The sequence below is a fragment of the Rhipicephalus sanguineus genome, chromosome 1 (assembly GCF_013339695.2).
Source record: "Rhipicephalus sanguineus isolate Rsan-2018 chromosome 1, BIME_Rsan_1.4, whole genome shotgun sequence".
Classification (NCBI taxonomy): Eukaryota; Metazoa; Arthropoda; class Arachnida; order Ixodida; family Ixodidae; genus Rhipicephalus; species Rhipicephalus sanguineus.
Window position 1 is genome coordinate 113202202 of NC_051176.1, and position 27083 is coordinate 113229284.

Below are 27083 nucleotides of genomic sequence, written 5' to 3' on the forward strand. Positions count from 1 at the left end.
GACATGTTTTGCAACAATTCTTTTCAACACATTCTATTCTTTATTTGTCCCCAATCACGATTATGTAAACACGACACCCTGCAAGACAATGACCTGTGACGCAATGAATGAAATAGATAGATAGATAGATAGATAGATAGATAGATAGATAGATAGATAGATAGATAGATAGATAGATAGATAGATAGATAGATAGATAGATAGATAGATAGATAGATAGATAGATAGATAGATAGATAGATAGATAGATAGATAGATAGATAGATAGATAGATAGATAGATAGATAGATAGATAGATAGATAGATAGATAGATAGATAGATAGATAGATAGATAGATAGATAGATAGATAGATAGATAGATAGAAACAGTCTAAGTGCGTATGGTTCGAAAATAAATGCTTCGCACTTAAAATGTATCACCACATTGCTATTACCGCCTTTCAAAAGCCGCTGAGTTTCGTAGCCAGCGAATAGCTCAGCAATGCCCAGTATGCGAGCGTCAACCGTTCGAATAAATGCATCGTAGGGAGGAGTTTTTGGGCACATTCACTTCTGAAATAATGTCAGGGTTCATATTACTATCTCTCCGCCTTCGAAGGGGAGGATCGCCATATAATCATCGTTATCATCAAAGGATTATCGGTTCAATTTAGAAATTCTTTAACGAATTACATGCAATCATCACTCGCAATCAGCTACATTTTAGGCAATTTTCTAAGCTAATGGTTACACTGGATATCCGTTCACATTCGCTGTAATTCAGTTACTTTACGAGATGGCTAATTCAGGGTGTCGGAACGGAACGATAACCGAGAACGAAAAACGATAAAAAACGATATTTTCGACCGGAATGAAAACGTAACCGAATGTTTATCTATTATTTCGTTCCGGAGTGAAACCAAAATTTTTTCAATCGTTTTTCGGTTCACGAGAAAATTTCGCAGTCCGGAGCAACTGAGCTCATGCAATGTGAGAATATCTAAGGGTACAGTATTAGCGCGTACCTCAGACAGGAATTTCAAAGCAAAGATATGTTGAAATTGTGCCAAAAACGAAAACAGTCGCAACCACAGATGTGTATATTAACGCAATTGGACTTTCGCGCCTGTCACGCAGGCCAGCGTAGAGAGGGCATTGTCCGCGCCGAATTTTGTTAAAGCGAAAGCTGTTATGAGATCACAACAGCTGATTTTGGCGCCATAGTTGTCCGCCGCTGCCGGTGTCCGTGACCGCTATCGCGTGATATAAGAAAAAATTACATGAGAAACAAATTTCTACGATCGGATGGGATTTCAACCCGCGCCCTCTGCGTGGCAGTCGGGTATTCCACCACAGTGCCACGCTGGTGCTTGTAACTCCTTCGCAAGAATACTCTATACAGGCGTCATGTCGGGCAAGGAATCGTGTTAACATATGTAATATAGCGTGGCAGAAGAGTAAAATAACAACCAGTCATCACATAGTGCTAATAGTGCAAAGAGTGTGTTGTTTAATGCTTCCCACCAGTGTTGCGGAGTTGCCCCACCAGAATTGGAATGACTCCGGAATCATTCCACATTTTCGCGAGCCCGGAATGGAATGGGGACAAAGCTTAGAGGAATGGAATGAGAATGGAATTAAGCGCCTTTTGCACGGAATGACAGGGAGGATACCAGAATCTTGGAAGAATGCCAACATCATCTTGATCCATAAGAAAGGGGACGTCAAGAACCTGAAAAATTACAGGCCCATCAGCTTACTGTCCATTGTCTACAAGCTATTCACAAAAGTAATTGCTAACAGAATTATTACGACATTAGAGTTTAATCAACCAAGGGACCAGGCAGGATTTCGTACAGGCTTCTCAACAATAGACCATATTCATACTATTAATCAGGTGATAGAGAAATGCGCGGAATACAACCAACCCCTATACATAGCCTTCATAGATTACGAGAAGGCATTTGATTCGGTGGAGACATCAGCAGTCATGCAAGCACTGCGGAATCAGGGCATCGACGAAGCCTATATAAACATAGTGGAAGAAATCTACAGCGCATCCACAGCCACTATTGTCCTTCATAAAGAAAGCGACAGAATCCCAATAAAGAAGGGCGTACGACAGGGAGACACGATCTCTCTAATGCTATTCACCGCGTGTTTACAGGAGGTTTTCAGGGCCCTAGATTGGGAAGAATTAGGGATAAGAGTTAATGGAGAGTATCTCAGTAACCTGCGATTCGCTGATGACATTGCATTGATGAGTAACGCGGGAGACGAATTACAGCTCATGATTACTGAACTGGATACGGAAAGTAGAAGAGTAGGTCTGAAAATTAATATGCATAAAACTAAAGTAATGTGGAACAATCTTGGCAGAGAACAGCGCTTTGCGATAGGTGGCGAGACGCTGGAAGTTGTAAAGGAGTACGTCTACTTAGGACAGGTAGTAACCGCGGAGCCGAACCATGAGAGTGAAATAACTAGAAGAATAAGGATGGGATGGGGCTCATTCGGCAAGTATTATCAAACCATGAATGGTAGTCTACCACTATCTCTCAAGAGGAAGGTATATAACAGCTGCATCTTACCGGTACTTACCTACGGAGCAGAAACCTGGATACTTACAAAGAGGGTTCAACTTAAATTGAGGACGCCGCAGCGAGCGATGGAAAGGAAAATGATAGGTGTAACCTTAAGAGACAGGAAGAGAGCAGAGTGGGTCAGGGAACAAACGGGGGTTAAGGATATCATAGTTGAAATTAAGAAAAAGAAATGGATATGGGCCGGGCACGTAGCACGTCGGCAGGATAACCGGTGGTCATTAAGGGTAACTGACTGGATTCCAAGAGAGGGCAAACGCGTGAGGGGAAGACAGAAAATTAGGTGGGTAGATGAGATTAAGAAGTTTGTAGGTATAACGTGGCATGTAACGTGGCAAGTACAGGACCGGGTTGATTGGCGGAACATGGGAGAGGCCTTTGCCCTGCAGTGGGCGTAGACAGGCTGATGATGATGCACGGAATGAAATGGGAATATAATTACGTCTTTTTCCGAAAAGCTTTTTGAACTTCAAACATTAGTACGTCAGAGCCTCGAAATTAACAATAAAGCAGTATTTTTAAAATCGCTTGGCTGATTACAAGCACGGTACATTTATCAGAAACACGCCTATATGGAAACCGAGGCGTAAGTTAGTGTACAAACAAATGCATTATCCCAGGAGATACCGAAGGGAGAAACAAGTTACCCCTGCGCGCTGGTTCCCATTGATACCCGCACGCGAAAGTGGCGAATACTCTATGCACAGCCTGATCATATCTCACGAGCAGTTTAGTACCTGGCACACGCGAATACCCTTTGCGACAAGGAAGACATTGCATACCTGCGCACAGGCGAACACAGAAAGTTCTCCTCAGCCCATCCATGCTTGCGAGGCGCGCTTGACAAGCGTGAGTGCTGACAAGCACACTCTTAAAAAAAAACGAAGTTAGGAAAAAGCTTGTAACCACGAGCAAATAGTTAGTAACAGCAGCTGTTACTAGCTTTCTTGGACCATTACTAACTTTTTGCTACCTTTTACTACCTACGTTAGCAGACACTTAAAAGTTGCAACGGTTACTACCTCTTGCGTACCGTTACTAACTTTTTGCCATGCACCTGCTAAACGAAATTGCTAAACGATTCTTAGAAGTTAATATTACGAGCTTTTTACAACCTATTCACTAGCACGGAGATCCATTCAAGTTCATTGAGGCGATATTAATGAGCTTGGCACCCCGTCCTGGGTCTTGCATATTAGGCCATGTTGAGACGATATTACGCAAAATAGGCATAACATATTGATTGTCTTAATATGCTTGATTAAAAGTCCTACGCTACGTTACCTCGCACACTTAATAAAATTGTACGCGATATAAAAAATTGGCCGCGTATCTGCGTGCTTCGCTGCAAATGTCGTGTAAAGACGATAGAAGAGGCGCTGTGTGAGATATGGACGCCATCTGGCAATACGTCGGGAAACATGAGTGCTGTGTTGCGTGCTGGTAGTCCCGGCGCAGCAGCAGGCGAAGACCGGCGGTGACCAACGCGACCGGCGGGGACGCCAGCCAGCCCGAAAACGCGGTTTGGCGCGAAGCGCTGAAGCAGAGAAACGTCCGCACTCAACGAGTACTCTCCACACACTGTTTTATTTACACGTCGCCTGAGTAAAACAGGAACGCCAGAGCGGCGCCCACAACCGGCAGCCTGAAGGCCGCCCACAACGCTGCTTTTTCATTTTTAAATATTTTTTTTCACCTTCTTGGCCTTCTCAAAACTAAAGTTTTTCAACACCAACCCATGGCATTCGTACAGTACAATACAGAACCGAAACCGAAACACAACAATGAGCTCGTGCGAAGGGCACGGAGGAAGGCAAATTTCAGCGCAGTCGCATTTTCAGCTTTGTTGAAACAGCGCTCACTAGACGACGACGAAGTAAAAGAAGGCACAGGACAGGCAGCGCCTGTCCTGTGCCTTCTTTTACTTCGTCGTCGTCTAGTGAGCGCTGTTTCAACAAAGCTGAACGCATACCAACTCGCTCAAGCTTCCATTCTTATGCATTTTCAGCGCAGCTTAAAGAAACTAGGGTCCTTAAAATTACGTATGTATGCATTTTCTATTAAAGGAACACGCCACCTAATACTTACCTAGTGATGTTGCACCTCAGATATGCATGATATTTACTTTTTGATCGACAACGTTCACAAGTATGAACAGCCATACCAGTTCAAGACGGCTGGCCCTTGGGCAAGTGGTTCAACTTTGGCCGAGTGGCTGAATCGAGGGACGTGCCGACAAACAGAAAGACAGAAAGACAGACCAAAATTTCTGCGTTTAAGTTCCCCAAGAAAGACTATCGTCTTTAATATAGGCGCATAACTTAAACTATCTATCCTAAAGCCTAGCTGCTCACCGGCACCCGCGGCGTACCCCAGGGGTAGGGCTATATATACTCCTGGAACCGCTTATGAATTATACGTGTCGCGTAGCCTTGTCATGTGTATGTGTGCTGTTCTGATTCATGACTAGAGACCGGATTTTAGGCAAATGCCTAGTTTTCACCTTGAATTTCTATCGCCACACTTTGACATATGAGCATGAATTAGAGGTTCAGAAGGGCTTTTATAGCGTTTTTATAGTGCCTATAAACACATATTTTTGGCGTTTTTGCCTAAATGCCTATAAGTGCCTAGAAATGCCAATTTTCAAAATCGGAGCCTATATGAACATTATTTAGCCTCAAGTATCGCTTTCTAATGCAGTTTGAGACCGTTAATCAATTTACCGAGCAAAAGTGGCTGTTCGGAGTTCTATATGGTTCAACCTAGTCCTATAGTTCAACTAACTTCCGGAAAACAACTGCTAGCAGCAGTGCAATAGGACGAGCCGGCCACCATACGCCGCCGCGCTCACATGGGGCGAGCGGTTGGCGAATGAGAAACCGCGGAGAGCAATGGAACAAGGAAACATGAGGTGTGCATGCCGCTTTTGTTTTGTTTCTAATTTACTTTTTAAGCCAAAACCGAGAAATCGTCCCTAGGCGATTCGACCCGGCCAATACGAGGATTCTCTCCATTGTAGTCTTTTAGCGCTCTGGCTGTCTGCCCTTCCCAGCCATGCCGAAAAGAAAGACACCCAGGAGTGTGTTGATTCGACAGTGGACGCTTGACTCAGCATGCTACACAATAAAAGAAGAGACCTCGTTCTGCCAGCCATTGCGGGAAAAAGCACAATTGCACGGCTATGTGCAACTGTTGGCGTCCTTGTGCCATCATAAACAATATTTCCTGCTTTCCTGTTGTAGGCACATATCCCGCACACCTTTATTCTGAATTTACTCGCATTTATGCAAATATTTACTGTGCCTATATTTACAGCGCTGGACGCCTAAAACGTTGTTTTGCCTGCCTATTTTGTCGCCTAAAACGCGCTTTTTAATGCCTGAAAATCCGGCCTCTATTCATGACATACTGTGCATAATTACCTAATGATATATCGCAATGTAGATACTCGCGAATTTGACCGTTATAAAAACAAGAGAGGCGAAAGGATCACGGCTACTATACTAATATTTTTTGTAGTAACCGTTACTACCTATTTTACTAGAGCAACGAGAAGGGTAGTAACCGTACTAAGTGCGTTTGTAACGGCGAGGGTAGTAACGGTTACTAACCGTACTTACTAACAGGGTAGTAACATATGCGACAAGTAGTTAGTAAACCGAAGTTAGTAAGTACTACAACCTTTTTTTTTTTAAGAGTGCAGTGCGGCCCAGTGTTCCGTATTGGATACAAAGGCGCAAGGTGCCCGAGCGGTGTACTGTTCCAACTAATATCAACGGTTAGGCTGCTTACGCCTAACCGGTGATATTAGTGATCAAGCAAGCTGTATCAAGTGGCGCAGGTTTACGCACTGGATAGTTGAAGACAGCAGGAAAAATTGTTATCGAAAGGAGAAGGATTCTAGCCTAGAAACAAATAACGAATGAAATTTTGTCGTTTTACGTTACGAATCCAATGATATAAATCTGAGTTAATACGCCGTAGCAGGTGACTCCGGAAAATAGTTCTGACAGCCCTCGGGATCTTCAGTGCCCGCCCCAAATTTAAGTGCACGAGCGTTTTCGCATTTTGCCCACGTCGAAATGCAGGCCCAGCATTTCAAGGGAGTCTGGAACAAGGAGACAACGACAGAGAATTATGGTCTGGAAATTCGCAATCTTCGGTTGTTGCACATAACACATCAAGGGCGTGATTTCATGTGCGAGTTATTCACTTGATTCTTTGTTTCCACATGCCGGAGGCTCTGCTTATAAGACTCAAGCACGACTACAAATTTGCGGTGAAGAAAGCAATATTGTATGACGTCTCAGTCGTAACGAGGTTTATTTGGTCGCGACGTCAAGAGTGAACAAGCGCCACGGCCACGATGATCAAGAGCACACACCCGAAGACGATGATGATGAAAGGCAAACGCGTGATGATGATTACAATACCGCAGAGATGAGGAAGAAGTGCATAATAGATGCCTACAATATTTATAACGAAGAAAGAATGCTAGGACGTAGAGGGAGTCATAACGGCTGTCAAGCTAAGCTCTCAAGGCGTTCTACGTATATTGTATTAAATTCCTTTTCCGAGTGGCCAATTGTTCAGAATGTTTCTGTTATCATAGGTTTAGACAAACCGCAATCATTTTTACGCACGCATGGGAAGGGTGCTCGTTGAAGGGCTTCACACGGCTAGAGGTCGTGGTTCTTGCGTGGCCAACACTCTGTTCTGTCATCGGAAAAATAAATGACTTGTAGTGAAAGCTGCATAGGTTGTCCGCAACCACGCGCATGTTTCATTTTACGACGACATTTTTTTTTGCCTTGCTTTGTTTAGTTTGTCCAATGTTCCCACGCTTATGTCTCTTGGGGTTACCGAGACAATGCTTTTAGCTGCGCGGGTTTCTCTTATGCTTCTGTCCATAAAGTTCTGCCTTTTCAGCGCGTTTTGATAGTATAAGAGCATATACAGGGCCTTTCGAGAATTGTGTGCCAAGATCCTCAAAAATAAGCGAAATGCGATACTGGTTCGCTGCCTTCACAATTGGTTTTTCTGCAGCGGCACACATCTTAAGATGAGTAGAGACATCTATAATGGCAGTAATTAAAGAAACTAAATTGATTAGCTTTTTAACTGGTAGAAACAGACGGTCGGGTAAAATGGGAGAATCGAAGGCCTTCTGGCGAAGTACCCATAGCCGAATTGAGATTTCCAAAAAACGACCGCTGGTAATTTAAGCAGAATGTAGAAATCTGACCACTTTCGCCAGCAAAACCGAAACCGAGGCGCAGAGCGCAACGGCCATATTCTTGCGAGATGCAGAATGAGGTAGTGTCGTTATATCAACCATAGGTCGACTTCGCTTCGTGCGTGTGCTGGCTGCGCTTGGGATTATAGCCCGCATGGCGCACGTACGTTAACGAATGTAGAAAAAGTAACACCACTGCAATCGTTGTCGTGAATAGCGGCGTCATTCTGGTCGTCTGCCAGTTGCACTTATTGGCGCTTCTGCTTCCGTTTCGCCGGCGAATTTAGTCGAATTTCATTACTCCGCGGTAATTACCAGGGGCCACTTTTTTTAAAATCTCAAAACGGCGATGGGCTGTTCGCAGGAGGACTTCAATTCTTCCTTTGAACTGACCGCCTTTGTCCGCTAATTAAAAGGCTGATGAATTTAATTTATTTAATTACTGCCGTAATTGATGTATCCAGCCGTCTTAAAATGTCTGGCGCTAAAGGAAAAGTAATTATGAAGGGAGGAAGCAAATATTCTGTTTCCCTTACTGTTGAGGATTTCCGGACACATTTCTTGAAACACCATGTATACCCGTCTGCAAGTAATAAAGCTTTCAGTTGATAGATAGCCCTAGAGCGGAGATCATCCCGCAATTGTTTCCTCTCACATGCAACTCCATATTTATCGTCACGGCCGTGCACGGACATACGTTGGGCGTCAGGTGGAAGTCGTTACTCTACAGTTAAATTCGAATAAATGGTTCGAAACAATGAATACGGATTTCAACCAAACTGAATAGCTTCCTGCTAATATAGACAGACTTCAACAATGTATAGCAGTGACACACTTACACATGGCCAAACGAAGTTCCCTTTCCGCGAGCTGCTTCCGCTTGAAAATATTGTCTTTATCCACGTATCCACACGTTCTGGCGAGCGCGGAGTGCAACGCTCGTACTAGGATGTCTTCATGATACCTACGTCAGTGAATCGTGCTCACAGGCTGTGTGCTTAATTTTGTATTTATTTTCCTCGCCGGTCTCTCTTTTGTGGTTAAAGGGCCCCTAAACAACCGCTGAAAATAAAAGAACGAGCGCGTTAAACTCTCCTGGCGTTTCCCGTCTTTTCGGCACAATTCGTGTCACCAACAGTCCGTTCACGTGATGTCGTGAGGAAATGAGCTATCGATTGGTCCCTATACGAGGGATATCAGTTGCGAATTGCCTCCCAGCCTGCTTTGCCATGCAGTCGCACGCCCGTTCTGCCTTGTGATTTCACTTTTTCCATCCCTATTTTATTTCTACGCGTTGAGCCCATTGTAGCATGTGTGGCTGGCTGTGTGGCAGCCGGCTGAGTCATGCCCGGGACAGAGATGCATATCGAATATAACGGAAAACGAAAGTAATCCTATGAGGAAAAAAAAAACATCCCAAAAGCACGGTATGATTATGAGGGACGGCGTAGTGGAGGGCTCCGGAAATTTCGACCACCGCAACGTGCGCCTAAATTTGCCCCCATCGAAATGTTGGCGCCACGGCCGGGATTCGATCCCGCGACCTTCGGGTCAGCAGTCAAGCACTAGACCACTAGACCACCGTGTCAGGGAAAGACGCCTTGTTAAGTGTCAACATACAATCTACAAGGTGTCTTTTTCTTTTTAGACAATAGTTTTTTTTTTTAATATCCTATGACAGTAAGGTTCCTGTCACTTTCGTACACGACCTCTGCGTCGAGGCGGAAATACTTTGCACTAGCTGAAATGACACTGCTACGACTAATTAACAAAAACACGATAATTAACCTTTTAATTACTGACTTGAGGACCGCTGTTCATATTAGAAAGTTGTCGGGCATGACAATTTATGGCATACCAATTTTTTTAGAAATCACAAAAGGTGCGCGTAATTTGAGACACTCATAATTGAATTTTAAAGGTGACACCGAAACTGATCGTACCCGGCGCGCAGGAAACGCGACCACTCCGTTAAGTCAGAGCGGAACTGCCCGTGCCAAGCAGTGACGAAATTCGAATGAAGGCGCGTCGCGGCCGTATCTTTTCGTGAAAACCGAAAAGTAATCTCACTTTCACCAGCTGATCACCTTCCCTTTGCGTGTAGTGTTTGGTGCTTATCTATTTCTTTCGAGCTGTGCGCAAGAAAACCGCAGTATCAACCTTTTTTTTCTCTGTGAAGCATAAAACTGAGGGGCAGCCACTGCGGCGCTTCTTTTTGCAGATGGACGAAATAGTTTTTCGCGCCTCTTTATAAGAAACAGATAAGCACCACACATCGCACTCGAGGAATAAGCTGGCCGATTTTCCTGACCAGATTCTGCTTCGGCGCGCCTTGATTCAAATTTTGTCACTTGCTTGTCATGTGTAGTTCCGGTCTTACGTAACAGAGCGGCTGCGTTTCCTGCGCGCCGGGCGGGGTCAGTTTCGATATCGCCCTTAAAATTCGGTGATGAATGTCTCAAATTAGGCGCGACTTTCGTGATTTCTAAAAAATGAGCATGCCATAAACTGGGACGCACTACAACTTTCTAACAGGGTTGAAACTCGATTCAACGAAGTGATGACCGCGCTCGAATTATTTCGTTAAATCTGAAAGAAGATTACTTGTAAGGGCTCATTTTTCGTTGTTAGACACAATATTAATGAGAACTAACGGACAATAACGCCAAGGAAAGTATAGCGGATGTTATTTGTAGTAATTAGGATATAAATCTGAACAAAGTAAAGTGGACGAAATGATAACTTGCCGCCGGCAGGGACCGAACCTGCGAGCTTCTAATAACGCTTCCGATGCTCTACCACTGACAGCTGGCAGCTGGCAGCACCTAGGTTTAAATGCACATATATACCCCATAAAGTGGACGTGTGAGGACGACCGCCGCCGTAGCTTAGTGGTAGAGCATCGGACGCGTTATCCGAAGGTCGCAGGTTCGGTCCCTGCCGGCAGCAAGATACCTTTTCGCCCACTTTACTTTCTTCACATTTATATCCCAATTACTACAAATAACATCCCCTGTACTTTCCTTGGCATTATTGTCTGTTAGTTCTCATTAATATTCGTTCAATGGGGAAGTCCACATAATCGAGAAAGGGATTTTTCGGCCCTTCTAATTATAAAATTGCAACATATCGACTTCCGAAGGGTACCGCAGCATTTTATTTGCCTCTTACACACGCCTGCACGTGTGAAAAGTTCGCGGGAGCAGCCAGGACATGCTGCCTCCCATGTACGGGCGATACACGCGAGGTAGACGGTCACGTGAAGCTATGAGAAGCTGCCGCTATGCAAAGACGGGGAGAACGAAAGCAGTGGTTGTACGAGCAGGCAGATCAAGAAGGTTGCAAGGAGACGATTAGTGCCATCTCTCGAGTAAACGATTAAATGACGGAAGCAATCACCGTCCTGGAGGACCACTTACAAGGACAACAAACCGCCACAGCCCTTAGCGGCATTTGGTACGTAAAAGCGCCACCGACTGTTGAGCCCATTGTTCCGTGAATGGCATGGCGTGCAGCCTCGTCGAAATAAAACTTGGATCGTGACTATAGGGCAGCGATATCATTTTAACGCAACAGCGTTACAGCGCACTCCCGGAACATGAAAAAAAAAAAACAAAAAACAAAACAAAAAGCAGTGTATGTCGAAACTGGAAAGATATCACTTCATGTTTTATTCTGAGGAGACTTCGTTAAATCGGGTTTAGGGCCATAATAGCTTCGTTAGTTCGAGTTGATGGCAACATTGAACCCTATGGGCACCTGCCAGGGGATGGAAATTTTTCGTTACATCAGGAAATTCGTAAAATCGGGATTCGTTAGATCGAGTTTTAACTTTAAAAACAACTGACCTCAAGTCAATAATCGGAAAGTTAATTAACGAGTGTTTGCTAATTAGTCGCGTTAATGTAATTTTAGTTGAGGTAAAGTATATCCGCCTCCACATAAAGTTCGAGTTCGAAAACGACAGAAGCCTGACTGTGATAGAATTTTTAATAAAAATCTGTACTGTAGGATCTCCTCTCAACCGTTAGATCTGCTTCGTAAAAACTAAGTTCACCCTATAACTGACAACAGTCGACACAGATAATCATTCAGTACTTCCTGCACCGGCACACCCGTACCACACAGTTCCACATGTACAACACTGAAAGATACAGCTGTCCGTGTTCCGGCTCTACAAAAGGGAGCGTGAAAACCACGTTTTCCTTAATTGTTTTTTTTTTTAGAGCAAGATCAATGATGCGAACTTTGCTCGCTGCGTGTGCACACTACTTGCACGCGACACATGGCAGCCACCGACCACAGCGTCGGCCTTATAGGGGAAAAAAGGCGAGCCGACGAGGAGGCGGGGATGCTCGTTGAACAGAGAGTTTGCGTCGGCGGCTACGTCACGGGCGGCGCGCAGCGTCGGTGTGCGGGGCGCGCGCGAACGTTCGGGGCCCCGCAATCGACCTCGCGGGCCGCACACACGCGGTTGTGCCTCCGCCAACTCCGGGCGCTCGCTCTTCCCGCCTCTGGTTCCTCTCCCGCTGCCGCCGCTGCTGCTGCCGCGAGCATGGACCACGAATCCGCCAACGGGACGGTTGCCGGCAACGGCACTTTGGGGCCGGCGTCGCCGCTCAATGCCACGTCCGACGACGATGAGCTGTACCAGGTGCCTGTCGAGATCATCGTGCTCCTATCCTTCTGCTATGGACTCATCTCGCTGGTGGCCGTCGCCGGGAACTCTATGGTGCTCTGGATCGTGGCCTCGTCACGGCGCATGCAGACCGTCACCAACTTCTTCATCGCCAATCTGGCCGTGGCCGACATCATCATCGGACTGTTCTCCATCCCGTTCCAGTTCCAGGCGGCCCTGCTGCAGCGCTGGGTGCTGCCCGAGTTCATGTGCGCCTTCTGCCCCTTCGTACAGGTTCTCTCGGTCAACGTGTCCATATTCACGCTGACTGCCATAGCGCTGGACCGCTACCGCGCCGTGACAGCACCGCTACGCGCCCGCTGCTGCTCAAAATTCAACGCTAAAGTGCTCATCGGCGTCGTGTGGGCCGTGTCGACGGCGGCTGCCCTGCCGTACGCCCTCGCACTGCGCGTCATCCTCGTCTACGACTCGGTGTCCGGCGAAATATCGCGGCCCTTCTGCATCAACGTGGTACTGCCGCCGTTCGCCTGGAAAGTGTACAACCACGTGCTCGTCGGCTTGCAGTACCTTCTGCCACTTTGCGTCATCTGCTACACGTACGGACGCATCGGTGGCGCTGTGCGTAACTCGCGTACGCCGGGCAACGCAGAGACCGTGCGTGACACCAACATCATCCGCAACAAGCGAAAGGTGAGCAGCTTACTCTTCGGCGCGCCTCAGTTACGTCACCAAGTGGCTTGTCCCATACGAGAAACAAACTGCATTTTCGAGAGGGGGGTAGCTTAATTCGCACACCACGAAGTAAAAATAAAAAAAACTTTTTTTTTCTAGTACTCATAACCATGCTTTAGCAATAAGACATTTGATAGCGAAAGTTCCTTGAGTGGGTGTCCATAGCACGGCTTCTATTATATCGAATATAGCCAGCCCTAGTACTCAAGACGGTGACTCGCCCCCATGCGCGGTGTTTCATCTAATTTTTTTTTTCTGTTTCATCTAGCGCTGTCTTTTTCGCCTAGCTAATTTAATCTCTTTAGAGTGAGGCGACGCTCGACACTTCAGACATGAAACTTCAAGTAAACAAAGAACGGACGACTACAAAAGCCACCGAGTTTGTGGAGAGTGCTCGTACCACTACCCGGACGCACCTGCATAGCGTGACGGCAATGGCAGGTTGTATACCACGTACTAACCGAAAGAAATAAAAATATAAGGTGGAAGGGGGGGGGGGTAAAAGAACAGAGTCTTGGGTATCAAGAACATGTCACCGGTGAAAACAAAACAAAAAAAAAATTTGTTTCTACCTATGTGCTCTTTATTTTCGGGACCTTGAAAATAGGCTGTGGAAGTGTTCCTGCTTCGCACGAACCCTTCCACTTTTCGAGATTGTTTCCTTTGTCTGCTCCTTCTTCTCTTATTGAACTGCACGGTAAAGATGGAGAAACAAAACGTTGCGTCATTTTCCCTTTGCTATGCACCAACCTCCTCCCCCACACCCTCTTTATCCCACTTGAAAGCAAATCGCCACCAATAAAACTTGCGCGAGGACATTTTTTGCAACTTCTGTATACGTTCAATTCCCATTTTGTGAAATGAGCAGCGCGGCCCGGACGAAGAACAAAAAGGGAACACGACGCGAGCCTTTTTTGTTCATCGTCCGGGTCGCGCCGGTCATTTCATAAAATGTTCAATTACCAACTCGCCCAGCTTGCTGCTTTGGTTCAATGCTCATAATTTTCAGTTCGAGCTGGGCCACGAAAAGTCGCTGTTCCTGTTTGTCAACATTCCCGAGTTGAAGAGTCTGAACATGTGTGTGTGTTCGTAGGCTTCGAGAAGCCATCGGCAGTGCGAAAAAAAAAAGAATTTTGTTCACGCCGTAACGCCGTGATACATACCCGGACCTACTTAATGTTTTACGCCGAACCTTCGCTCTCGAAGGTAGTCCGCACGCAAAGCAGAGTAACATGACGCGCAAATCGCATCGAGCCCACAGCGCTGCTGTCCGTTTTGCGCACTGGAGACCGCGTCATGCTGGCGGGCGAAATTTATTTGCGGCTTGCGCGTTAGATTTCGCTGCCGAAACACTTCACTAACATGACCTGGAACACATGTTGCTGGCTCCCAGCTGAATAGCAGCGATGATGAGTGTTGACTTAGACGAGTGGTGTTCGCACCTAGAAAAAAAAAAAGATTTTCTAAAGGTGATAAAAAAGGCATCTAGACGTAATTTTGTAGACTGAATCACAAGAAAAAAAGAAAATCCAAACAGAGAAAAATAAAATAAAGGGCGGCAGCTTTCTTTTTTTTTTTTTCATATGAGCGCGATGCTCAGAGGGCCAGTATTACATACGGATTCCTGTTGCTCTATTTGATTTGTTTCCTATAAAAAGAGCTATGGCTCGTGAATCAATAAGGAAGGCAAAATAAAATAAAAACAAAAAGAATACAGTCGAAACTCGATTTAACGAAGTGGTGACCACGCTCGCATTATTTCGTCAAATTAGGAAATGCATTTTTAGGTCCTTATAAACCTAAATTTTTCACCTATCGACACCCAAGAGCTAACGCGCGGCACTGTATCTGCCGCTAACCAACGCCTTCGCATGTGAAAAGTCCGCTCGGGCGTGTTGGGCATGTAGCCTCCCTTGTCCTGGCGAAGCAGACCAGGTAGGTGGTCACTTCGAGCTATGATAGTCCGCCGACATCCAAATGCGGGAAGAACGAATGCAGTGATTGTGCGAGCAGGCGCAGTAAGAAAGTTGCGAGGAGACGATCAGTGCCGCCTTTTGCATAAACCACCAAATAACAAAAGCAACCACCATAGCGTTCCTGTGCGAGCATTAGCAGTGACCGTAAAGGCACCGTCGACCCAGCACCATCTCGTACGTATACGAGCGCTACCTACAGTTGAGTCCGTTGTTTCGTGCATGGGCGCAGCGTGTAGCTCCGTCAAAACAACTCTCAGGGTCCCTTATGCAATCGCCTAAGATGACTCGAATGCGAAAGCCGTCTCCTTTTTCTTTTTTATTCTCACTCTGTTGTATTGATTTCCCCGCCCCCAAAAGATTTCTGCACCTTTCTGCACCTAGCGTAGTTTTGCACTGCCTCTGGGATCGGAGGCGTTGGAAGTTTTCTGCACCTTACGCGCCTCCGCGATCGGCCCACCTATGGCTATGACCAAGCGACGATGCCATATGAGGATGCAATAATGTGACGTCACGTGATGTGACGCCGCTATTGAGGTGACCTGTGACGTCACCACATGATGATGATTTTTTGCATCACCCGTGTTGACACCGACGGTCACTTTTCGCTTTTGATGCCGTGACTATGGCGGCTGCATGTTTTAACTCGACAGCGTTAGCTACAGAGCACGCTCGAATAAAAAAAAAAAACCCGTCTGAGCTAAAATTAAAAAGAAATCACCACCTTTTTGCTCATTTCTTTCAGGAAATGCTTCGCTAAATCTGGTTATCGAGCCAAGGTAGTCTCGTTAATTCGGGTTGATGACAAGACTGAACCCTATGGACAGTTGCCGGGGAATGTAAATTTCTTCGCTAGATCAGGAACTTTGTAAAATCGGGTTTCGTTAGATTGAGTTTTAACTGTAGTTACATAATGCGGACCCATGGTTTTCATTTCTTCTCGCATTTCCCACACCGAGGGCGAGTGTATTCGTTTCCTCTGTGTTTGATACCGGCTTTTTCACATCGGACACACATGTAATGCCTCAATTTCCTGTTCGTATGACAACCAAATCCTGGGTTGCCATGCGGTGATCGTGGTTATCATGGGTTAGCACATTACCTGCTTACCATGAAATTCTTACCATGTTTAGTTTCTGCCAACTCTTCGAGAAAGGCCAACGTCAGTTTAGTTTTGTTCCCCTCCACCTCAACTTTGTTCCTCCCTTTCTGCACAACTCCGGGTTCTCCCTTCGTCACGCGCACCTTTTTACCTAGTGATTTCTCATCGCATAGAGTGTCGACCTCGCTGTGAACTTTTATCTTCTTTGGCTATGGCGACGCTGGTTATATAAACTTCGCGTGAATACATTTGCCCCGGGTGCAATGCCTGAAACGCAAGTGCATGTCGCTTACTACGCTTACCGATCCAGTATGATCGTCTACAAGGGGGCTGAGTGTTTCTTCGGCGCTATGGAGCACGTGGAAAAAAGCTTTGCTCTAACTAAATGTTTCTTTTTTGTTTGTTTAATTTGGTCTTTTAAAATTCGTGGTCAATGTGCGTAGTTTTCATTTTCACTTGTGATTAGATCTTGAAAATTTTTTCCATGTTCTCGAAAATGTCGAAGCAAAGCGAGACCTTTAACAGGGGGAAAAAAAAAATGTCACGACTTCAACTTGCCAAATGCCCTCGACAGCTGTTCCCTTTCGCGCAGGTTTGGGATTTCTCTTTCGTCGGCGCCTTTCTTGCGACTTCAACCGCAGTCGTGGTGTGCTCGGTTCTCGTAGACTTTAGCTCCGGGCAACCGCACTTACATAACATATTTGCAAGAGAGTATATATATATATAAAAAATCCGCGAACTCTATGCCTGCTGTATCTTTCTCGTTTTATTTTAAACTCGTGCAAAAATTTTTAGCGAAAATGTGACTCACTCATTTAAAACACCTCTTTCTTGAGCAAAATGAGAAATGTAATCGTTAAGACAGATTTTTTTTTTCATTGTGCTAGCAATTATACAAACGCGTCGAGTGCAGAAACGCCGTCCGTGTCACCGTTGCCGCCCCTGTCGTCTAAGCCGTTGTCGTGCGTTTCCTCTATCGACGGTGCGTGTGCAGGCCGTGTGTGAAGCATTAGAGCTCTTTCAGAAACGCGGAGTGCGCTAAGATGCCACAACTGTGAACCACAACAACGCTCAACGCTATGCTCTCAATCGCCTCCATAGCGCAGTGGGGCAACGTTCCATCTTAAGATGCCGGAGTATCAGAGCAGATAATCACTGCAGCGGTCGTCTCGCAAAATCACCATCGTCACCTCGTGTGTACGACGGCAAATGCAAATCAAGAGCTAGATTATGACGTTAGACATTCCGAAGCAACACACGGGGCTACGATTAAAAAGTCGAGGCCTCCCGATCGACCTCGACCGCTCGGCATTTCCTTTTTTTTTTAGGCGGCGGCTTCACCTTGCTGACCTCTGCTATTTTCGTCAGTCGTCTAATCTCGCTGTCTTTTCATCTGTTCCTTCCCTTTCTCCGTCTCTGATTTCTCCATTGAAATTTTACGATTAAATGCAGGAAAGTCCTCATTCGACAACCCCCGAAGAATTGATTTAATTAAAATTTGTTGCATTCTGTAGGAAACAATGAATTCTGTACTCAATTGGCAAAGTATTATTTGACCTTAGCGCCTCGTCGTTCTTACAGGGATTGTACAATATAGGTTCGTTTAAAAGAATGTCAGGCACGATACCCGCCACCGCGGTCTAGTGGTTATGATGCTCAACTGCTGAGCAGCAGGTCGCGGGATCGAATCCCGGCAGCGGCGGCCGCATTTTCGATGGGGGCGTAAATGTTTGAGGCCCGTGTACTTTAATTTAGGTGCACGTTAAGGAACACCAGGTGGTCAAAATTTCCGGAGCCCTCCATTACGGCGTCTCTCATAATGAAATCGTGGTTTTGGGACATTAAATCCCAACAATTAATACTATTAATGTCAAGCACAATACAGATCCATAATTTCGCAACTAATCCGTACGTCAGAGTTCATTACATTTATTCGGTGGGGAGCATCAGTAAATGAAGAAAATGGCCTTTGAATTTATTGTTTAGGCAAAATTGACACATTATTCAGGAGGACATTGCAAAAATTTTGCTTACAATTTAATCGGGGGTGCGCATTTAGAGCGGTGCGTACTCCTGTCCTCTTTGAATGTTTGAATAGGTGTCATTTACGGGATTCTTTTGGTTGCATACAGAGTAATACTTCACGTCATAGGCTTGATAGCGCAGCTTCTTTATGCTTTCAGATGTTCGCCAATGTTTCTAAAAAGTTAATTAGTGACTAAAATCAGATATCCGAGGTCGATATCACAAATCTTGCCGTTCTTGAGCTCTGTCTACCTTTGACTGGCCCCTGCTCCTGAATTAGGCAGTTCTCATGCACAAGCTATTCACAAATGGGGGCTTTTCATCCTATATGCCGTCGGTAGGTTTAAGCTTTTGTGTTTTAAGGGCAACTAACATAATCGTATTGAATGCAGTGGCTGCCGCGAAAAAAAAAAACTATTTCTACGTTGCCACGTATTAAGATTGGAGCTCCTTAGGTACACTGCTTTCTGGTAGAGCGGACGTATATAACACGGTATTGACGGGGATTCTTTCATCCCGTCCCCATCATTACAGGCGCCGCCGTGGCTGGAAATCGAATCCACGATCTCGTTAAAATTAATTCCTGTAGTTTAACGTGCCATAATTGTGTGACACGCCGCAGTGCAGTACTCGGGCTTCTTTAACGTGCAACATGTCTTTCTGTATTTCGCCCTTATCCAAATGTGGTCACCGTGGCCGCGAATCCAACTCGCGTCTTCGAGCACTGTAGCCGCTAATCTGTACCACGGTGGGAGACGGCCCTGAACAGCGGACCGCGACGGCCACCAATCTACAAATCGCGGAGGCACTCAGTCATTGAACAAGCGCACTTACACAAGGAAACTTCTGTATGCATATGTGCCCCGACTCTCCGTACACTCTTAAAAAAAAGAGAGTCAAAAGGGAGTCACGTCTGCTTGACTCTCTTTGTGGCAGCCGATGACCACCTTTTTTTCTAAGGGGAGTCACAATGCTCTGGTCGACGCTCCTGAATGAAATAGATGACTCCCTTGCTCCAAGGGAGTCAGTGATGGTTCTGCATATACAGGGTGGGTTTTTTTTAAAAAGAAAGCTTCACTGGCTGCGACCAAGATACAGTTCGCTGCTTTGGCTTGTGGTATACCGAAAAATTTTTGTTGAGAATATATAACATGGATTCGTAAAATGTGGAATTACGCACGTATTGTGTTATGGCTTCAGTTACGATATTGCTGAAACGGCGCTTCGAAAACATCTACAAGTAAACAGGGTTCTTAAAAATCTTGCCCCCAAGCGAAACATTCAGAGTTATGACAACGTTTAACAATGGCAGCGCTGACAAATTTGCGAATCTTCGCACGTTTGCAAGCGAGGTTTGTAGATTCCTACGACAGCATGTATGGCAGAAAACATACATTTATTAGTGAAATGGACGTGCATGGTGTTGAACGCACTGGCGATCGGGGAACACATCTAACTCGACGGCCGTAAAAACATGTGCCGCAAAGCTGGCATGATAACCGCGCAGACCGGTTATCAAGGCGACGCTTTACCGCGTCTCCTAAAGAGCGACAATACTACCAGAATTATAGCTCGCGTGGTCATCATTTCTGCCCGCCACAGCTAAACTATATCTTCACGATAATCCGCGCGGGCCACCAATCGCTCAGCAAACGTTGAGCACAGCTAGGCACGCACACACGGCCTCACCCGCACTCTCCCTAGCCCTAGAGCAGGGGATGCACGTTCACCTGCGCCCCCTCCCACCGTACAGCCCTTACAGACACACACAGGGCACGCTTCGCCTCCTCCACCCTGATATTATTCAATAGAGCTTTAACTATGCATGGATGTGTGTTCTATAGCACCAAAACAAAACCGAAACCATTTAGGCGTTCGTGGAGGCTACTTTAACCCAAAGCCGAAGCCATCAATACGAGACAGCCATTTTGACCTGGCGTCGTGAGACGGCATTGTTCGTGATCCGTCTCGTTGTGGTCGTTCTTTAGTCCGCCAGAATAATCTGTGTCGTCAGGCGTGATTGCAAGTGATTGTTTTGCGTGACTTTCTTCGTGCTATGCATTCGTGGCGTAGTATCGTATCGTCGGCTCGCTCTTGCCGTGTCTGGCTGAAGCAGTGTCACTCAGTGTTTGGGAAAAGCAGCCTCCGGACGGAGAAGTCCCTGCAGTAAGCCTCTTTTCGTCGTGAACTTGCCTGAGCAGGATGGCAGCGCATGACGGATCCCAGTGGCACCGACAGACGAAGCCTGTGGACGACGCTCCTACGGTCGTTATAGATTTCAGGTGAGTTCTGCCGGCTTCTGCCTACAACTCTTTTATTCGCTTCACACGTAGCTTTGCCACTTGTCTTTCTGATGTTCCAGTTGCACGGATTTTGCTATCGTGTTTCAATGGCTTGGCAACGACGAAAACCGCACTGGACTATCCAGTAGCGGGTAAAACGGAGTGGTGCGCGCCAATATCGTGTTTCCTTATTCCATACATGCCAGAAAAACATGAAATTGCGAGTTGAAATCTCGGTTGCAAGTCGAGTGTGGTGACACGTAGAGCAACGTTGCACCGATATATATTTGAAGGGTAAGTAAGATCAGCTGATCAAAATCAATCTAATGCACCCGGCCCGAACATGCCCTGATATCCAGATCATGATTTTGGCTCGTGAAACTAGAATTTAGTGTTTCTTTCCTTTGCTACCCAGACGTTGAAACACGTTTAATACGTATTTATTCGCTGCATATTCGAACTTCTCGCCGTGTTTGCTTGTTTGTTGTTTGTTTGTGTGTGTGTGTGTGTGTGCGTGGTGTGTGTGTGTGTGCGCGCGTGCGTGTGCGCGCGCGTCCGTGCGTGCGTGCGTGCGTAACTGCTTATAAACTTTGATGCAATAGCTTTTGTAGCACGGTTTCATTTAATTGAAACAGTGGTGACTTGATCTTATGATGCTAAAAAATATCATGCAACAAAGGTAAATGTGAGTTCACTTCAAAGTTGTAGTTTTTTTTTTTTTTTCCACAACTGCATACGAGCTAAACCTCATCCTCCTGTGATACTTGCTTTGTCTAATGTGGTGTGGTGCTAGTACCAATAGTAAACACAACACCGGCTAGTAATAATGGCAGTAAACATACTGCTCAAACGCTGTGTTTCGTGGATATGGATGCCTTTGTTATACCAGCCGTGGTTCAGTTCGTTATTATTTTCAACACAAAGATACAGTCTACAGTGATGTTGTGGGCAGTGGACAAAAATCCCTTAAAATGGACTTGGAAGCGTTACGCTGCGAAGCCAAGGACGCGGGTTCTATTCCTGACCCCGGCAGCTGCATTTAGAAGGGGGCGAGATACAGAACTCCCATGCCCTCTGATTTGTGCACGTTGAAGAACTCCAGGTAGTTGAAATTAATCCGTGATCTCCCACTATGTAGCACCGCTTAATCGCATTGTGCTTTTCCGCTCATAAATCTCTAGCAATTATTGCTTCGTCATTATAACTCGAAACACTCGCTGTATCCTATTTGAATTCTATTCGCCATAGTCTGCAATGAATATTTAGCACTTTTACAGCAGGGTACCTCATTTGACATTCTTTTACAATGCACCTTAATTGTCCCAATTTCGTGCCATAATCAGCTGTTGTTTTTAATATGTATATAAGTCACTTCAGCACTGTTCCTTTTTGTTTGACCGCTTCTCATCACCTCGATTGTTTGAGGTTTGAGGTGATGTTTGTGCTGCACAGTTTGGCCCGAGTTGCTCCCAACCCTCTATAACTGGTCAACGCTGGCTGGTGGGTTGTCCTTCCAGACAAACGGAAAAACGAGACCTTTGCCTGTTGATATAGATCTGAAGAAAAAATGGCACATTAGGCCTTTAGAATAGCTGCACCGTCGTGCAGCTGTTCTGAAGCCAGGCACTAGAAGGGCACGCTCACAATGATGCGACAGAAAGAAGGCAGTGAAGGCAAGCCTAGTCTTGTCGTACATTCGCCATATTTCATGTAGCTGTATACACATTTTGCCGTTTTCTTCGTTAACTAATAATAACATTTGGCGTTAACATCCCAAACCACGATATGATTGAGAGACGCCGTAGTAGAGGGCTCTGGAAATTTAGACTACCTGGGGTTCTTTAACGTGCAGCTAAATCTAAGTACACGGGCCTCAAACATTTTCGCCTCCAACGAAAATGCAGCCGCCGAGGGCCGGGGACTCGATCCCGCGACCTACAGGTCTTCGTTAAAATACTGCTAGTCTAGTGGTTATGGTGCTCTACTGCTGACACCGCAGGTTGCGGGATCGAATCCTGGCCGCCGCGGCCGCATTTTTCGATGGAGGCGAAAATGGTTTAGACCCGTGTGCTTAGATTTAGGTGCACGTTAAAGAACTCAGGTGGTCGAAACTTCCGAAGCCCTCCACTACGGCGTCTCTCATAATCTTATCGTGGTTTTGGGACGTCAACCCCAACAATTATTATTATTATTATTAAATACTGCTGCAATGCTATACAGGGTGATTTTTTTTCAGACAGTACATATCTTTATAAAAAAACTCTATGACAGTTCACGCTCCAGTAGTACTCTAGTTCGAGGCGGAAATATTCGCCGCAACTAAAAAATGCGTTGACGGGACTAATTAACAAAAACCCGTTAACTAATTTTTATTTATTGACTTGAGGGCCGGTTGTTTATATTAGAAATTTTGAGTGCGTGCCGCTTTATGGTCATACCCATTTTTCAGAAATCATGAAAGTTTTACGTAACTCGAGATATTTATTGTGAAATTTTAAGGGCTAAATCAAAACTGATCGTGTCCGGCACACAGAAAACGCGGTTTTTCTGTTACGTCAGACCGGAGCTGCCCCGCGACAAGGGAGTGACGAAATTTGAATGAAGGCGCGTCGTGGTCGTACCTTTTCGTGAAAACTGGCAAGTCATCTAACTTGCGTCAGCGGATCGCCTTACCTTGCATGTGGCGTTTGGTGCTCATTTGTTTCTTTCGAGATGCGCGCATCCGAAACGGCAGTAATATCACCTTTTCTTTCTATGTTTACAGATAAGTACCACACATCGCACCCACAATAATAAGCTTTGTTTACTTGTGTATTTCTGAATGCTTGCAGATTTTTCCTGATCACATTCTGCTTCGGCCCACCTCATTAAACTATCATCACCTTCTTTTCACGTGTAGCTCCGAGCTTACGTAACAGAGAAGCGACGTTTCCTGCACGTCAGGCGCTATCAGTTTCGATTTCGTCCCTGAAATTCAAGGATGAATATCACAAATTACGTGTAACTTTCGCGATTAAAAAAAATGTGTATGCCATAAATTGGCACGCGATACAACTTCTAATATAACAACTACCTCCAGTCAGGAATTAAAAGTTAATTAATGAGTTTTTGTTAATTATCTCTTCATTGCCATTTTAGTTGCAGCAAACTATTCCTTCTTGACATAGAGTGTGTGCGCGAAAACATCTTGAGCATGACTATTATACAATTTTGATAAGAAATATGCGTTCTCTAAAAAACATCCTTCTAATGTACGGAGGTCATGCAGCGGAAACAGTTGCAGCTGGCTAAGGGAGTAACAGACCCTCAAAGTACAGCAAGTTAATGAGTATCCCTGGTTTTGTTCATTGCCATGACACTTCATGGAATCTGGTGTGTGAGCGCTGCCCTTGTCAGATTAAAAGGTGATCGATCTGTCTGTCATCATGGTTTTATTTTGTGCACTTGACTATTTCAGGTTGCTTCAAGACTGCACATTGAAGCTCTACAGCTGCATTTGACCAGGAAGCCTCCTTGGAAACTTCGTGTCTCGAGGTAGTCAAGACGTGTCCAAGAATTCGAATAGCCACGCTTAAGGTCTGGCCGTGAGTGGTCTCGAATCAGTGCAACCTGCTGTCCCGTTTTCGCCAGAATGCCACCTGACCCTGACATTGGTCTGGGAACACGACACTGCCAAGCTCATGGCCACGCAAGCTGTGTCACCTATTGGGGTCCTGTATCTCAGATGACTACATGAGAATCCTGTACTACATGAGAACTACACATGTGCATGTTTTGCGCTGTATGCCACATAAAATATGTAATGGATGTCGCAAAGAAGTGCTTGATGGCGGCCATTGATTCCTATTCATAAAAACTGCCTGCTGGCTATGCTAATGTTTTATGCCAGGTTAGTATATTGCCGCATTTGACAGTAATGAACGATGTTAGCGAAACTATTGCTTTTTCATATCTCACTCATTCTGACAGTAATGTGTCTCGCTGTATTTCTGGACGGTGTTTCTGTATTTCAGTTCTGTACAGAACTCTCCATACCACCGCTAAATATATATATTTATATATATCATACCCTTATATATATAAGGTACTTGACACACGACGTACGTTTTAGCATTAGCATAGTGCTAAAACGTACGTCGTGTGTCAAATGCCTTCCTACAGTATCAGGACCTTCGTGATCTTTCTGTAGCTCTTATATTAAGGGTCATTCCATGCCAAGTGTCCCAGACGTGGCGCTCGCACATCGCAGCTTTTGCTGATAAAATTGTGCCTTTTTCCTGTGCCACATGGAGTATTGTGGCAAAACATCTTGCTCGAAAAATTTTTGACGGTCCTGGCCACCCCCTCGAATTCGCTTCTATTTATTAAACTGTAGCTATAGAAAAATGTGTATAAAATCTACTTTTGTCTGTTGAGCTTCTAAACTGCGCTGCACTAATCGCAGAGGTCTTGTTTAGTTTGTCCCATTCATTATTTCCGAATGTTTGTGTTTCATACAGCTACGTAGCTTCAAAAACTAACAAAAAATCTTCAAAGTTCGTGAATTTTTCTGAGCTACTGGACTCACCCTAAACCAATATTTAATATCGTAGCCGAGTCCGGGAAGGGTATTTTAGTACAGAAATGTTTATGGCCTGGTAAAATAGACTCTTCCAGATCTTTCCGAAAAAAAATTGTGAAATTAGAGAAAATGTACGATTTGTTGCATGTTTGACCATATTTTTCATACTGATGCGGTCAAAGTAAAAATCCTCGTCATGCGGCGTTTGATAAAAGACTTCATCGTTAAGTAAGAAAAAAGTCTATCAAATCATTTTTTTTCTTTTAAGGAAGAAAATAATTTTTGAATTTGGCCCTCCGAACGCGCAGTGCATTTCATTTTGTTGCCACTTCGCCGCAAAGCACGTGGTAGCCCTTGCAGCTGACACTCGTCACAGGCAACGGCCAGATGCGAGATGTATGTCAGTGGCTCGTGAGTGGTCGAAAGTCTTGTCACGTTGATGTCAGGGCGACGAGTAATGAATTCGCGTTACAATGTGAGCTTGCTTGGCGGCCCCAATGGAAGTATGGACGCCCGAGAGCAGCCTATGGCGTCGTTGGGACATTGTGCTAGAGGCCGTCTGTACAACATGTATACCCTGAGAAAGAAGTGTGTACAGTGTGCATTATTCTTTCAGTATGTGTATGCTAGTTGTGCAGACGTCCCTCTAGGACATTGTGCCAACGACTCCACATGCTGCTCTCGGGCGTCCATATTTCCCATTGGGCCCGCCTAGCAAATGCTCATTGTAACGCAAATTCATTACTCGTCGCCCTGACAGCGCGACAAGACTTTCGACCACTCACGAGCCGCTGACATACATCTCGCATCTGGCCGCTGCCTGTGACGAGTGTCAGCTGTAAGGGCGACCACGTGCTTTGCGGCGAAGTGGCAGCAAAATGAAATGCACTGCGCGATCGGAGGGACAAATTCAAAAATATTTTCTTCCTTAAAACAAAAAAAATGATTTGATTAGACTTTCTTCGTTACTTAACGATGAAGTCTTCTATCAAACGCCACATGACGAGGATTTTTACTTTGACCGCATCAGTATGAAAAATACGGTCAAACATGGTGACAATCGTACATTTTCTCAAATATCACAATTTTTTCGGAAAGATTTGAAGTCTATTTTACCCCCAAACATTTCTGTACTAAAATACACTTTCCTGGAAATCAGGCTATTATTAATATGGTTAGGGTGAGTTGCAAATAGCTCAAGAAAAATTCACGAACATTGAAGATTTTTGTAGTTTTTGAAGCTACGTAGCTGGTAGTGAAACAAAAAAAATCGGAAATAATGAATGGGACAACTAAACAGAACCTCTGTGATAGCGCAAGCGCGGTTCGTAGCTCAACACACAAAAATAGATTTTATACACATTTTTCTATTAGGTACAGTTTAATAAATAGAAGCGAATTTCGAGGGGGTGCCATGATTGTCAAATTTTTTTCGACCAAAAGTGTTTTGCCACAATACTCCATGTGGCACAGGAAAAGGCACAAATTTTATCAGCAAAATCTGTGATGTGCGGGCGCCACGTCTGGGACACTTGGCATGGAATGACACACACACACACACACACACACACACAACACACACACACACACACACAACCCCACACCACACACATACATACATACATACCATATATATTATATTGAGAGAGCGTAGGCATCGGCAAGTTGGTAATTCATGTTTGACTTTTTGAGCGCGCAAAGAACAGGGACGAAAACGACGCAGACACAGCTCTGACTTCCAACCATATGCTTTATTTTCTACAGTGGTACATATATATATAGACAACAAAAAGCAACGCACGCAGGCGCATTGTACAGGAAGGCTTCATGTAAAACCACAAATAAGTATGCATGATAAGCAATCAAACAACCCTGATACCGGATTTTTTCTTCTTTAAGAGATCAAGCGGTCATTCCTGACTACCACTATCGTCTAGTCACCCGTGG

General features: G+C 45.2%; 1 protein-coding gene across 1 annotated transcript in view; it reads left to right on the top strand.

Moving 5' to 3' along the window:
* The first annotated feature begins 12291 nt into the window (after nt 1-12291).
* The window catches only part of LOC119386553 (tachykinin-like peptides receptor 99D), a 229955-nt gene continuing 215163 nt past the window's right edge, over nt 12292-27083 (top strand). The window contains exon 1 of the mRNA XM_037653837.2: nt 12292-13151. Within this exon, the coding sequence (XP_037509765.2) occupies nt 12378-13151 (774 nt within the window). The 5' untranslated portion in view covers nt 12292-12377. The remainder of the gene's footprint in view (nt 13152-27083) is intronic.